Source organism: Brachyhypopomus gauderio, chromosome 13 (genome assembly GCF_052324685.1).
Source record: "Brachyhypopomus gauderio isolate BG-103 chromosome 13, BGAUD_0.2, whole genome shotgun sequence".
In the NCBI taxonomy this organism is placed as follows: Eukaryota; Metazoa; Chordata; class Actinopteri; order Gymnotiformes; family Hypopomidae; genus Brachyhypopomus; species Brachyhypopomus gauderio.
The window spans coordinates 4,606,668-4,619,778 of record NC_135223.1 but is presented as its reverse complement, the minus strand read 5'-3'; the positions used below and the strand labels follow the sequence as shown (position 1 = coordinate 4,619,778).

Sequence of the window (13,111 nt, the reverse complement as noted above, 5' to 3'; positions counted from 1 at the left end):
ACACAACTCTTCTAGACCTACACGTCTTCTAGTCCTATACACAACTCTTCTAGACCTACACGTCTTCTAGTCCTATACACAACTCCTCTAGACCTACACGTCTTCTAGTCCTATACACAACTCTTCTAGACCTACACGTCTTCTAGTTCTATACACAACTCTTCTAGACCTACACATCTTCTAGTTCTATACACAACTCTTCTAGACCTACACATCTTCTAGTTCTATACACAACTCTTCTAGACCTACACGTCTTCTAGTCCTATACACAACTCTTCTAGACCTACACGTCTTCTAGTTCTATACACAACTCTTCTAGACCTACACATCTTCTAGTCCTATACACAATTCTTCTAGACCGACACGTCTTCTAGTCCTATACACAACTCTTCTAGTCCTATACACAACTCTTCTAGACCTACCCACAACTCTTCTAGACCTACACATCTTCTAGTCCTATACACAACTCTTCTACACCTACACGTCTTCTAGTCCTATACACAACTCTTCTAGACCTATACACAACTCTTTTAAACCTACACGCCTATACACAACTCTTCTAGTCCTATACACAACTCTTCTAGACCGACACGTCTTCTAGTCCTATACACAACTCTTCTAGTCCTATACACAACTCTTCTAGACCGACACGTCTTCTAGTCCTATACACAACTCTTCTAGTCCTATACACAACTCTTCTAGACCGACACGTCTTCTTGTCCTATACACAACTCTTCTAGACTGACACGCCTTCTAGTCCTATACACAACTCTTCTAGACCGACACGTCTTCTAGTCCTATACACAACTCCTCTAGACCTACACGTCTTCTAGTCCTATACATAACTCTTCTAGTCCTATACACAACTCTTCTAGACCTACGCGTCTTCTAGTCCTATACACAACTCTTCTAGACCTACACGTCTTCTAGTCCTATACACAACTCCTCTAGACCTACACATTTTCTAGTCCTATACACAACTCTTCTAGTCCTATACACAACTCTTCTAGTCCTATACACAACTTTTCTAGACCGACACACCTTCTAGTCCTATACACAACTCTTCTAGACCGACACGTCTTCTAGTCCTATACACAACTCCTCTAGACCTACACGTCTTCTAGTCCTATACATAACTCTTCTAGTCCTATACACAACTCTTCTAGACCTACGCATCTTCTAGTCCTATACACAACTCTTCTAGACCTACACATCTTCTAGTCCTATACACAACTCCTCTAGATCTACACATCTTCTAGTGCTATACACAACTCTTCTAGACCAACACGTCTTCTAGTCCTATACACAACTCTTCTAGACCTATGCATCTTCTAGTCCTATACACAACTCTTCTAGACCTATAAACAACTGTCCTAATGTGTCTCCATGCCCTGCCTGAGTCCGCTGTATGGCACACAGCTTTCCTTAGAGAAGGAGACTTGTGGGCACATTTCACTACTTTCAAGTAGCCAATAAGGACCAAAAGATAGTGAGACTTACTGAGTGTTGCTCAGTCTCCCTGTGGAGTTAAATAACATGAGCTTCTGTTGGTCTGGCTTTGAGTTAGCTATTTAAAGCAAAGTTATCATTTAGATGCTATTAAGGTGACAGTAACGTGCCATAAAGGCAACAGTATTGTGCCATAAGGGCGATAGAAAGGTGCCAAAATTGTTTGCATTTCTGGGTGAATGATTCCAAGTCTATCCTATAAGCCACTAAGCAAAACAGCTGTCTTTCCTTGTGGGCCGCCGTGTTCACTGCTGACAGCGGTCTTTCCTTGTGGGCCGCCGTGTTCACTGCTGACAGCAGTCTTTCCTTGTGGGCCGCCATGTTCACTGCTGACAGCGGTCTTTCCTTGTGGGCCGCCATGTTCACTGCTGACAGCGGTCTTTCCTTGTGGGCCGCCGTGTTCACTGCTGACAGCAGTCTTTCCTTGTGGGCCGCCATGTTCACTGCTGACAGCGGTCTTTCCTTGTGGGCCGCCGTGTTCACTGCTGACAGCAGTCTTTCCTTGTGGGCCGCCATGTTCACTGCTGACAGCGGTCTTTCCTTGTGGGCCGCCATGTTCACTGCTGACAGCGGTCTTTCCTTGTGGGCCGCCTGTCTTCACTGCTGACAGCAGTCTTTCCTTGTGGGCTGCCATGTTCACTGCTGACAGCGGTCTTTCCTTGTGGGCTGCCGTGTTCACTGCTGACAGCGGTCTTTCCTTGTGGGCCACCTGTCTTCACTGCTGACAGCTGTCTCCATACTGGTTCTGGGTGTTGGTGGGCTCATATCCCCCACTGGAGTCTTACATGTACCTATAAGTGACCACAACCCTCAGCTTATCGCAGCAATACTGGCCACCAAAATGCTGTGTGTGTGTGTGTGTGTGTGTGTGTGTGTGTGTGTGTGTGAGTCAGTGCAGGAGCAACCCCATCACACACTGTTCCTAAAGCACCTCGCTAGTTGCTGTATACAAGGGCACACACCCACGATATCAGTGAAATTACCGCTCGTCGCTTGAATCACACATACTCACGCCACACAATTGCATATGGTACTCACCCACACTGTTCCGACAAAACAAACTGTTGTAGCTTCTGGCACACGCGCGGATCACAGACACTCACATTTACACACACACACACACACACACACACACACACACACACACACACACACACACACACACACACACACACAAATTGCTAAGTGATGAGTCTCATTTGACCCTTAGCCTCAGGAATAGCAATTTTATCGCTGTCTTCCAACTACATGGTATGCTAATATATTTATCAAGCTTCTCTTTTTTCAGCAATAACAGATTATACAAGACAACCGCTCTCTCTCACACACACACACACACACACACACACACAGACGCGCACATACAAACCTCCTAACACTGTATCGTTAACGTTACTATTATCACCGGTACTGTTAAAATGTCTGAAGCATTCCGCTGGGTTTCCACCTGTGTTCTTACAGTGATAAACAGAGAGCTGTCTGATCCATCCATCTGTCTGATCCATCCTGTAATTACTTAAAACTCCTTGGACTTCAGACACAAAGTCCTGCAGACCTGTGAACTCTTCCCTCTTGAAAAATGTGAACCAAATATACATCTGAGCTCTTAGTATTAAAAAAAGGCTCGAAATAACAGGAATATGGTCAGTCCGGGAGCTGTTCCAAGGTCTGTCCAGCACTACTGTGAGATTTGACTGTGATTGCTCGCGCGATCGCGTGCAGGACTTCAGGGCAGCACAGACGGTCTCATCCCCGTGCGCGCGAGCCGCAGCGACGCACACCGAAGCCAGGCGCGCGCAGCGTCCGCGAGCGAGGCGCTGCTGGTTTAATCCGGCGTAGCTCAGCCCGCCCGCGCGGAGAGGTAACGCGGGGCGCCCGTGCACGGCCCGTCAGAAACGCCGTCGTTCGGATGTGGCGTCTGCATCACGCAAGCGGAAGCGTGCGCGCGCACACACACACACACACACACACACACACACACACACACACACACACACACACACACACCTCTATTGCTCATTCACTCACAGTGCCCTCTCTACCTGTTCTCTCCATCCCTCCCTCCCTGTTGTTCTACAGATGCAGACGGGACGACACGCACAGACGTAGCAGGTGTAGGGGCAGTGTCACCATGGCAACCCCGTGGTGCTTACCTGCTCTTGAATGAGCTGAAACAGAGAGCTTCTCTCCATATACCGGGCGCTGCTTCTCCAATCTCCGCGACGAGAAAGACACGCACGCACGCACGCACGCACGCACGCCTGCATACACACACTCACGCACCCATAGACATGTTCGCACACACACACACACGCACGGCCGTGCGCACCAGTCAGCTCGGTCCCAACGAGGGCGGTACACACCCCCTCACACTCACACACACACACACACACACACACACACACACACACACACACACACACAAACACACACACACACAGCAGCTGTAGTAGTATTCACAGGGTCTCCTCCAGTCAGGAAGGAGAGGGAATCGCCGTGTCTGTAGCCCACACACAACAGCTCACGCAAAAGGGAAGTCCAGGACACAGCACTCCGGTCACCCACAGACACCTCTAGATCGCTCTCCCTCTCCCTCTCTCTCCCTCTCCCTCTCTCTCTCTCTCTCCACTGCTCTGCCTCTCACGCTCTCTCCCCCTCTCTCTGCCTGTACTGTAGGAACGCTTACACACAGCGCAGCTACAAGAGTCGCCCTCTCTCCTCCACCCTTTCCAGAAGGCACCATCCAGCCCTGACTCTCTCCTTCTCTCCCCCCTTCTTTCTCTCCCGCTGCGTTCTCCTCCTTCGTCTCCTCCTTCGGCCACGCGCGTGTGTGTGTGTGTGTGTGTGTCTGCCTCTACCTACATGTAAATGTGTAAAGCCCTCTCTCTTCCCTCTCTTACACCCTATTTCTCTTTTCCTCTCTGTCCTTCTTACAGACTGCACTATCTGAATACTAATGAGGAAGGGGAGGGAGGTGGTGAGTGTCAGCCAATAGGAATCATGGGGGCGTGTCAAAAAGGCTGCAGCTTACACTGCAGGAGTCCAGACACACTGCAAGACACACACACACACAAGGGATTCACAGTACACACCGAGATGCACTGTATACTAGGTACTGATTTGGCGATCAATCACATCCTCACCCCTTAGAAACCCAAATTACTGGGGCGGGCAAGAAAATAAGCTAAACCTTGAAACTCCACCTCCCCGAAGAAAGTGGGCGTGTTCTGTGGAGCTGGGGTTTGGTCCAAATGCCTGCCACACACCTCAGCAACATTGTTCCTGAGCGACAGCTTCCAGACCATCTAAAACATGTGAATACTGCTGAATCTGAATCGTGCTGTTTGGAATGAGGCTGCGGTCTTTGTAAGCACACCAATAAGACAAATATTAAAAAGCCATATCATAGCAAGTCTGCAAATTGGTTCAAGTACTCACAAAATTCACATTTTCTACATCCAAGACTTGTCAGTCCATCCAAGACTTGTCAGTCCATATCACTGCACACCATGGGGATAAAGTTAATGCCTGGAAATCAGTCTACATTCAAACATAGAGTTGTGTGGAATTCACTTTGGATAAATACAGAAGGAATACTTGTCAAGCAAACATATTTTTTTATTTGTATTGTGTTGTATAACTATTCTTTCTATTGTCATTTTGAAAATCGTTTCCTAGAAATATAATTCATTTGAAAGGCTTTTATCTGCTGGGAAGACTTCACTGCAGGTTTTATAATTGGTGCTGTTCTTAATATTTTTTCAGCTTGGTCTGATTGTCTCCAAATGATTAAAAACTCATTAACTCAAAATGCTTCAGGCAGACCACACAGCTCAGGTCACGCCAGCAGCTCAGGTCACACCATGCAACTCAGGTCACGTCAACAGCTCAGGTCACGCCATGCAGCTCAGGTCATGCAGCTCAAGTCACGCCACGCAGCTCAGGTCATGCCATGCAGCTCAGGTCACGCCAGCAGCTCAGGTCACGCCATGCAGCTCCGGTCACACCATACAGCTCAGGGCATGCCACACAGCTCAGGTCACGCCATGCAGCTCAGGTCATGCAGCTTAGGTCATGCCACGCAGCTCAGGTTACACCATACAGCTCAGGGCACGCCACACAGCTCAGATCACGCAGCTTAGGTCATGCCACGCAGCTCAGGACACACCACACAGCTCAGGTCACGCCATGCTGCTCAGGTCACGCCATGCAACTCAGGTCACGCCACGCAGCTCAGGTCACGCAGCTCAGGTCACACCACACAGCTCAGGTCACACCACGCAGCTCAGGTCACACCACGCAGCTCAGGTCACACCATACAGCTCAGGTCATGCAGCTCAAGTCACGCCACGCAGCTCAGGTCATGCCATGCAGCTCAGGTCACGCCAGCAGCTCAGGTCACGCCATGCAGCTCCGGTCACACCATACAGCTCAGGGCATGCCACACAGCTCAGGTCACGCCATGCAGCTCAGGTCATGCAGCTTAGGTCATGCCACGCAGCTCAGGTTACACCATACAGCTCAGGGCACGCCACACAGCTCAGGTCACGCAGCTTAGGTCATGCCACGCAGCTCAGGACACACCACACAGCTCAGGTCACGCCATGCTGCTCAGGTCACGCCATGCAACTCAGGTCACGCCACGCAGCTCAGGTCACGCAGCTCAGGTCACACCACACAGCTCAGGTCACACCACGCAGCTCAGGTCACACCACGCAGCTCAGGTCACACCATACAGCTCAGGTCACGCCACACAGATCAGGTCACGCCATGTAGCTCAGGTCATGCAGCTCAGGTCATGCCACGCAGCTCAGGTCATGCCACGCAGTTCAGGTCATGCCACGCAGCTCAGGTCACACCATGCAGTTCAGGTCACGCCATGCAGCTCAGGTCATGCCATGCAGCTCAGGTCACGCCACGCAGCTCAGGTCACGCAGCTCAGGTCACACCACGCAGCTCAGTTTACCCCACGCAGCTCAGTTTACCCCACGCAACTCAGGTCACACCATGCAGCTCACATCACGCCACGCAGCTCAGTGGTAAGTCTCGCCACTTCAGACTTCCCAGAGATGTTTTTACACTGTGTGAATATAACTGTAGGTGATCCCGAGTACCTGAACCCTAACTCTAAGACCAGAATAGTGTCGGCCGTAGTTAAACAGCTAGATGAGGTGATAGTCTTGATAGCAGCCTTCTTATTTTCCATAAAAGAGCTGTGAACAACTCTCCTTGTATGAGTGGGTGGTGTAGCACTGGGGCCATAACCAGTTGCCCAAAAAGACCAGGCAATCTTCTGGACAAGAAGAGGTTTGTCAGGAGCGTTTGGTACAGGGTGGAAATTATACAGGCTTCTATTTGTGCAACCATCCTAAAGCAAAGAGTAGGAGACAGGAAAAAGTTGGGTTAGTGTGTGTGTGTGTGTGTGTGTGTGTGTGTGTGTGTGTGTGTGTGTGTGTGTGTGTGTGTGTGTGTGTGTGTGTGTGTGTGTGTGTGTGTGTGTGAACATTACTCCCTGTATACTGAGTGCTAAGGTCAATAGTCTCCAGCTAACCCTACAGCCCAACACTGACTGCTTTCCCCAGGAGTGTTGGCTGCAAGAACATTATTATCATTGCAAACTGCTTGATAATACACAGTGTGAGTGTGTGTGTGTGTGTGTGTGTGTGTGTGTATGTGTGTGTGTGTGTGTGTGTGTGTGTGTGTGTGTTTGTGTGTGTGTTTGTGTGTGTGTGTGTGTGTGTGGCAATACGGATTTCTCTCTCTCTCTCAACAAATAGCATGTGCTATATAGCACACACTAACAGTTATTTGTTTTAAAGGGTGTTTGAAGTAACGTTTCTTAGATCAAGACTCAACGGAACCCCGCACATCTGTCTTTTAGTCAGTCGATAAACATTAAAAAGTAGAGGAAAGGGTGTCATGTGGCCTACTGGTCATATCACATGGGTGTGATGCCTGTGATTGTGTCCAGAATCATACTTTCTTTTAATTACTCTGAAAAGAATATAAAAGTATGTATCTTAATGAAAAAGGGAACACCGTCAAGGTAGGACCAGGGGGCGTGGCCACCACCGACTGAAATCCTTCCTATAGGGCATTTTTTAACATGGATGGTGGTCCATCTTCAAATGGCGACAATCCAATGATTGATTTAGTCTGAACTGATCTTTCAAATGAGATAAACGTTTCGAATCCATGTCCAAAATTAACAACGTATTTCTAATTTTATCTTGACAGTGCGCTTAACTAAAACTAGGTTACTTTATTTCAAAAGGCCTCGACATGCCATACAGGCTGGCGTGAAACAAGGATATCATAATGCCACAGCAATGCTGCCCTCTACTGGTAAAAATGCTTCACGATACTTGGAGAGCAGTTTAGATAAACACGTACGTACGCAGGCGCTTGTGTACGCATGTCCACACACTACCAGTAGGATTTTGGTGTTCCACTGATTCTGTAATAATATCTTTCTAGAGCCTGGTTTACGATTTATGAATACAGGCTAGTTTTTACAAGAGATTCCGGAGAAGAATCAGCATTTACAGCCTATAAGGCAGTGTAAACCTTATTTGTGGGATGAAGCTTAAACCTAAGCCCAGACCAGACCAGACCATGCAGTAGACCAGCCTCAAGATAAGGTTCAGATCACTTCTATTTCACTGAATACAATTTCTTTGGAATTAAACTAATGAAATGACTCAATTAAATGATTCAGACGGATTGTGACCGTTGTGTCTGTCATTCTCTGTTTAACCGAACATGATCTCATCTCATCCCCGAATAGCTGAGCTGTCTGAGCGGCTACGGACGCAGAACAATGCAGGATGCACTGACAGTAAAACACTTAATTTAACGTTACGAAATAAACAAACAAAATGAAAAAACAACTTTAACTGTGTGTGTAAAATGCATTGTACGACTATGCGATTATGAGATTTGTTTGTTGAAAACGCAGATAATTTTTTGTGGTTAATTAAATGGCCACGGCTTCAATCTTAGCTCCACTCATCGTTCTAAAGTTAAATGTTGAAATCTCACATTTCCACACCTTTACACACTCGACGCCATTTTTAGCCAAATTCCACAGAAACCTATATGAATACCACAACCAGCAGCATTTTAGCAGTTTCCTGAGTTCGACGATTTACTAAATTCTAAATAATACAATTTAAAAACAGTTTTAAAAGTCTATCACTGTCTTTAGAGTCTGTCTATTGAATCTCGAAAAACGTTTGTCATAATGGGTCATCTGTCTGACAGACAACCCACAGGTGCACTTAATGGTGTGTGTGTGTGTGTGTGTGTGTGTGTGTGTGTGTGTATGTGTGTGTGTGTGTGTTCAGATGATTCCTACAAAAACGAAAAGCGAACCGTTTTAAAATACCGTTAAGTTAAGGTATGAGTGGGAATATAACACACGCTTACAGTCTTTTATCTTCTATGTATGTACTGGGCAATAGGGGCCCCACCATATCTTACTTGCTGCTGTGTGAAACTACGAGTGCTCACAACTGCACCAACAGAAACGTGAACGTAATTATTCATAAGCGTGTGCTACACGTGTTTGTGTATGCTATGTCTACGTAGCTCTCTCTCTCGCTATCCTCGCTCATTATATGTTATTGCAGATTATAATATGGCGGCGCACTGTGACAGTATCGATCTGTCATGGTTCTGTTATCCGGATCAGGCCCAAAGTCACGTCGTCCATTGTTCCGGTGACTCTGGTATCGGGCGCGCGCCGGGCTTGAGGAGAGCGCGTGCAGGGAGGGTGCTGTTTTCAGCACTAGGAGTCTGTCTGCGTGTTTCAAGACTCCACGAGGAGTTTACGGCCAAGAGACGCATCTTCGAATAAACGTGGGTTCGCACCGCCACAAAGAAACGGCAATGAGCAGAGAAACGTCATTAAACATAGAAAACCCAATAAACATAGAAACGTTTCCCGCTCATTACAGTACACGTCCGCACGTCACTAAGTAGTGCGTGCAAGATTGGACCGCTAGTACGCGCACGTACATACACAAAGGATGTGTGTGTATATGTGGAGTGCGCGCGTGCGTGCGTGCGTGAAGGAGTGCGTGGGGCATGTGGAATGAGAATAGAATTTTGTGTTTGAGTGTACGCGTGGTGAAACAGTTTTGAAGCAATTTCTGGACACTATCGGAATGTTACCTGAGACATTTGTGTCTGTATTTAGTTAAGCACCAACGTCCCAACGCGAATTAATTATCACTACTAATTATAATTTTGATTAAGATCAAAGGCAGACGAATAAAACATACCTGGTCTGAATCCAACTACACTTGATCAAGAACAGCTACTCACAATTAACATTAAAAACCGCGGAACAAAAGTTTAATTAAGCTATAATATATTGATCATCAATCATTGTTTATTGGCTACTAACAATGTAATTGGCTATTTCTTAAGCGGCGTTCAGAGGATGCGATTATGAAGTGCAAACTGTATTCTAAAGCTGACTGAGACGCAAGATGGCGTTCACTGGCTAAAACGTAAACACTGAAAAAATATGAATTAAACAAACAAGGCAGCAACAGTTCTGCTTCAATGTACACGTGCAGCAGGCAAAAAGACAACCTTTTATAACTATACGCTGAAATACATGGCGTACATTTCATCTTTAGGACGCGCGCGGTTTTGCCGGTGGACAGATAACAAAAGAATGCGTGAGAGGACAGGCACGTGTGAAACGATCCGGCTGATCGCTGTCAACGTGTCAATCCCGCCGAGACATTTACCCCAGTACACCCACATCAGCGGGGTCGGTGAGCCTACAACCTGTCCACGGAACCAGGAATCGATGTTCGGTAAAGCAGGTCTTTGGGCTGTTGGCAACTTTCCTACCAGCCGAGCAGCCCGGACATATTCAGCATAGTACACTCTTGTTTATACTCCTTTTTACCGTTTCATGCGAAAAGAAATAACGCACCTTAAATTTACAGAAAGCTCTTTAAATGTCTGAGTATGGTGCACAATTTTGGGTCAACTTTAATTCACACACATTTAATTTATAGGAGGTTTAACAATAAATAATCTGAACAACGTCACGCAGACTCACAGGCAGGACTGTGTTAGTTCGCCAACTATATCGGTGGATTAAAAACCTAAACGGCGTTTTGCACGAACCGAACCTGGTCTGATCTCCACAGCAGTGATTCGGGTTTCATGTGCATTCCGTATTCCCGTCCTTGGTTCCGTTGTTTTGGGTTAATTTTGCCGGAATTCTGCAAAATCCATCGCCACGCACGCAGCTTCGAGTCAGTTTTCAGGGAAAAAAAGTTTATCGGTCACGAATATCCGAGGAAACGTGTGGATGTCCGTGAAGCCCAAACTCTTCCCCCCCGGTCCCTGCTGTTGGAAGAGTTGGTGCCGAATCGGGCTGCGTAAATTCGGCGAGAGTTCGAGGAAGAAGAAACACAAACTAGCCCGCGCGGATTTCAGGGAAGCCTGCTCGATCAGCTGCTGGCAGTTGGTGTTCTCAATCACGTCCGCGCGGAGGCTTCATAGACTCCACGGGCGCACTAGGAGGATAATATACACACCACCAGCTACTCCACCGTGGTGCGCGTTACTGGGATTATTACTTTGTAACGGGCAAGAAGACACAGGAGCTACGTGGCGAGAGTAATATTCCACTGCAGTAAATTTGCTTTTATATATAAAAAAAACCCAAATTCGGGTCGAGAAGCTCCCGACTTCTGTGGCAGTTTTCTTTTCGACCAGAGTTTGACAGTTCGGGTTGTGAATTCCTCCAGGTCCGACGGAAACTTGACATGGCAGAGACAGCAGCAGCCCCCGCGGCGAAGCCCAAGAAGTCGAAAACCTCCAAGAAGGTCATCTCTCACCCCAAGTACTCCGACATGATTAAAGCGGCTATCGTTGCTGACAAGAGCCGCGGAGGGGCGTCCCGCCAGTCCATTCAGAAGTACATCAAAAGTCACTACAAGGTGGGTGAAAACGCCGACTCCCAGATCAAGCTGGCCCTCAAGAGGCTAGTTGCTAGCGGGCTTCTGCGTCACACCAAGGGCATCGGCGCCTCCGGCTCATTCAAACTGGCCAAAGCAGATGACCTGAAGAAGCCAGTGAAGCCCAAAGCGGTGGTCAAAGCCAAGAAGCCAGTCAAAGCTGCCCCCAAGCCCAAAAAGGCTCCCAAACCCAAGAAAGTGGCGAAATCCCCCGCCAAGGCAAAGAAGAGCAAAGCAGCGGAGAAGAAAGTGAAGAAGGCCGTCGAGAAGAAGAAAACTCCAGTAAAGGCAAAGAAAGTGGTGAAGAAGGCGAAGGTGACCAAGCCAGCCAAGACAACTAAATCCAAGAAGGTGAAAACGGCAAAGCCCAAACCGAAGACGGCGGCCAAGAAAGCAACTAAGAAGAAATGAAGGGACTTAAAACTTCAGCCCAAACTCTGAGACTGACTAATCAAAAACAATTCGAGCTCACTGTAAATAGACTTTTTGAAAAAGTGTTTTGGTATATTATTATTTTTGTATGGTATTTGTTCTGACTTCAACCCAATCTTTTTTTTTACAGCCACTTTGCACTATTGTGACATGATATGAGATCCTACTAAATAAACAAGGGTCGTAAATTATTGCAGTTACGTGGCTAACCAGTTGTTATTTATTTTGTGTTCGAACGATAGGTTTAGTAGTTTGAACGACCTTTAATAATATACGGACAACAATATGGAAAAGTATCATTTTTGGTAGGACTGTGAAATTAACTCAAGGTGTATATGGTTGGGCATTCTGAATAGTGTCATCTGAAGGGTGAGCGTTGGGTTTGTCCTGTATAGCCCACAGCCCCTGTCCCCAAAGGGGATGAAGAACGTTGTTGCCTCTCAACCCAAATTATGTTTCATCGTTGTCAGGTTGTTGTAAACTAGCTACATTAGCCTACGTGTAATAACTCGTTCGGACACCTTTATACTGTACAACAATAAACTTTTTCATCTTCTACACGAGTGTAATCTATGACTCAAGTAGGATGTATTTGCTATTCGTAGGACCCAGAGAGAGGGACAGAGAGAGAGAAAGAGAAAGAGAGAACATGACTTAAGATTCATTTAACGGGCTCGGGCGTCAAGGCAGCGCGCGGTCGGCGGAGTTGATGGGTGTGTTGCCATGACGGCAGTCCCGCGCGAGTCCTTGTAGACCACACCCATGGGTTCCGCTCCCGCGAGCTCTCAGCATCCCGTGCTCGCCACGGACAAGTTCGTCGCGTGCTGTCAAGAGTGTTGAACTCAAGCTCCGGGAAGCGCGAGCAGAGCGCATGCGCTGTTTTGATCCGCGAGCGGGAAGGAACAGGCGATGTTTGGGTTGCATTAATCATTGTTCAGATGCGGTGGAAAACTAGGCGAGGAAACTATTTAAATACCAGTAGTATGTCAAATCTTATACGTTATACAAGCACATATTTTGTTTATTTATGGTTTTTAAATTCATAGCCTACCTAAAAAATAGAAATAAAAGATTAAAGTGTAAATAAGTTTCATTTAAAGAAAAGGAAATGCTTGTTTTGTAATTTAGCTTTTTCTAAAATATATAAAACTTGTTAAATGCAGGTGTAAAACCCAACTTCT

At 46.9% G+C, this 13,111-nt stretch overlaps 2 protein-coding genes across 5 annotated transcripts in view; one reads left to right on the top strand and one right to left on the bottom strand.

The window, feature by feature from the left end:
* Nucleotides 1–11,069, bottom strand: part of rhbdl1 (rhomboid, veinlet-like 1 (Drosophila)) — a 27,749-nt gene extending 16,680 nt beyond the window's left edge. Inside the window, exon 1 of one of the 3 annotated variants that reach the window (XM_076970381.1) lies at nucleotides 10,665–11,069. In XM_076970381.1, the coding sequence (XP_076826496.1) occupies nucleotides 10,665–10,706 (42 nt within the window). In that variant the 5' untranslated portion in view covers nucleotides 10,707–11,069. Of the gene's footprint in view, nucleotides 1–2,968; nucleotides 3,336–3,662; nucleotides 4,420–10,664 lie in introns of those variants that run through there. The other 2 variants (XM_076970380.1, XM_076970382.1) reach the window with 2 other exon arrangements.
* Nucleotides 11,042–12,488, top strand: h1-0 (H1.0 linker histone). Of its 2 annotated transcripts, none has more exons than XM_076970383.1 (2): nucleotides 11,042–11,173; nucleotides 11,289–12,488. In XM_076970383.1, the coding sequence occupies exon 2, from the start codon at nucleotides 11,307–11,309 to the stop codon at nucleotides 11,907–11,909; it is 603 nt and encodes a 200-aa protein (XP_076826498.1). In that variant the 5' UTR covers nucleotides 11,042–11,173; nucleotides 11,289–11,306; the 3' UTR covers nucleotides 11,910–12,488. The 2 variants fall into 2 exon arrangements, with proteins under 2 accessions (XP_076826498.1, XP_076826499.1); XM_076970384.1 differs by having other exon boundaries at nucleotides 11,052–11,157.
* Nucleotides 12,489–13,111: the final 623 nt, after the last annotated feature.

Excerpts from the sequence above, each read along its gene's own strand:
- h1-0 (XM_076970383.1), top strand. The coding sequence starts at position 11,307 with ATGGCAGAGACAGCAGCAGCCCCCGCGGCGAAGCCCAAGAAGTCGAAA.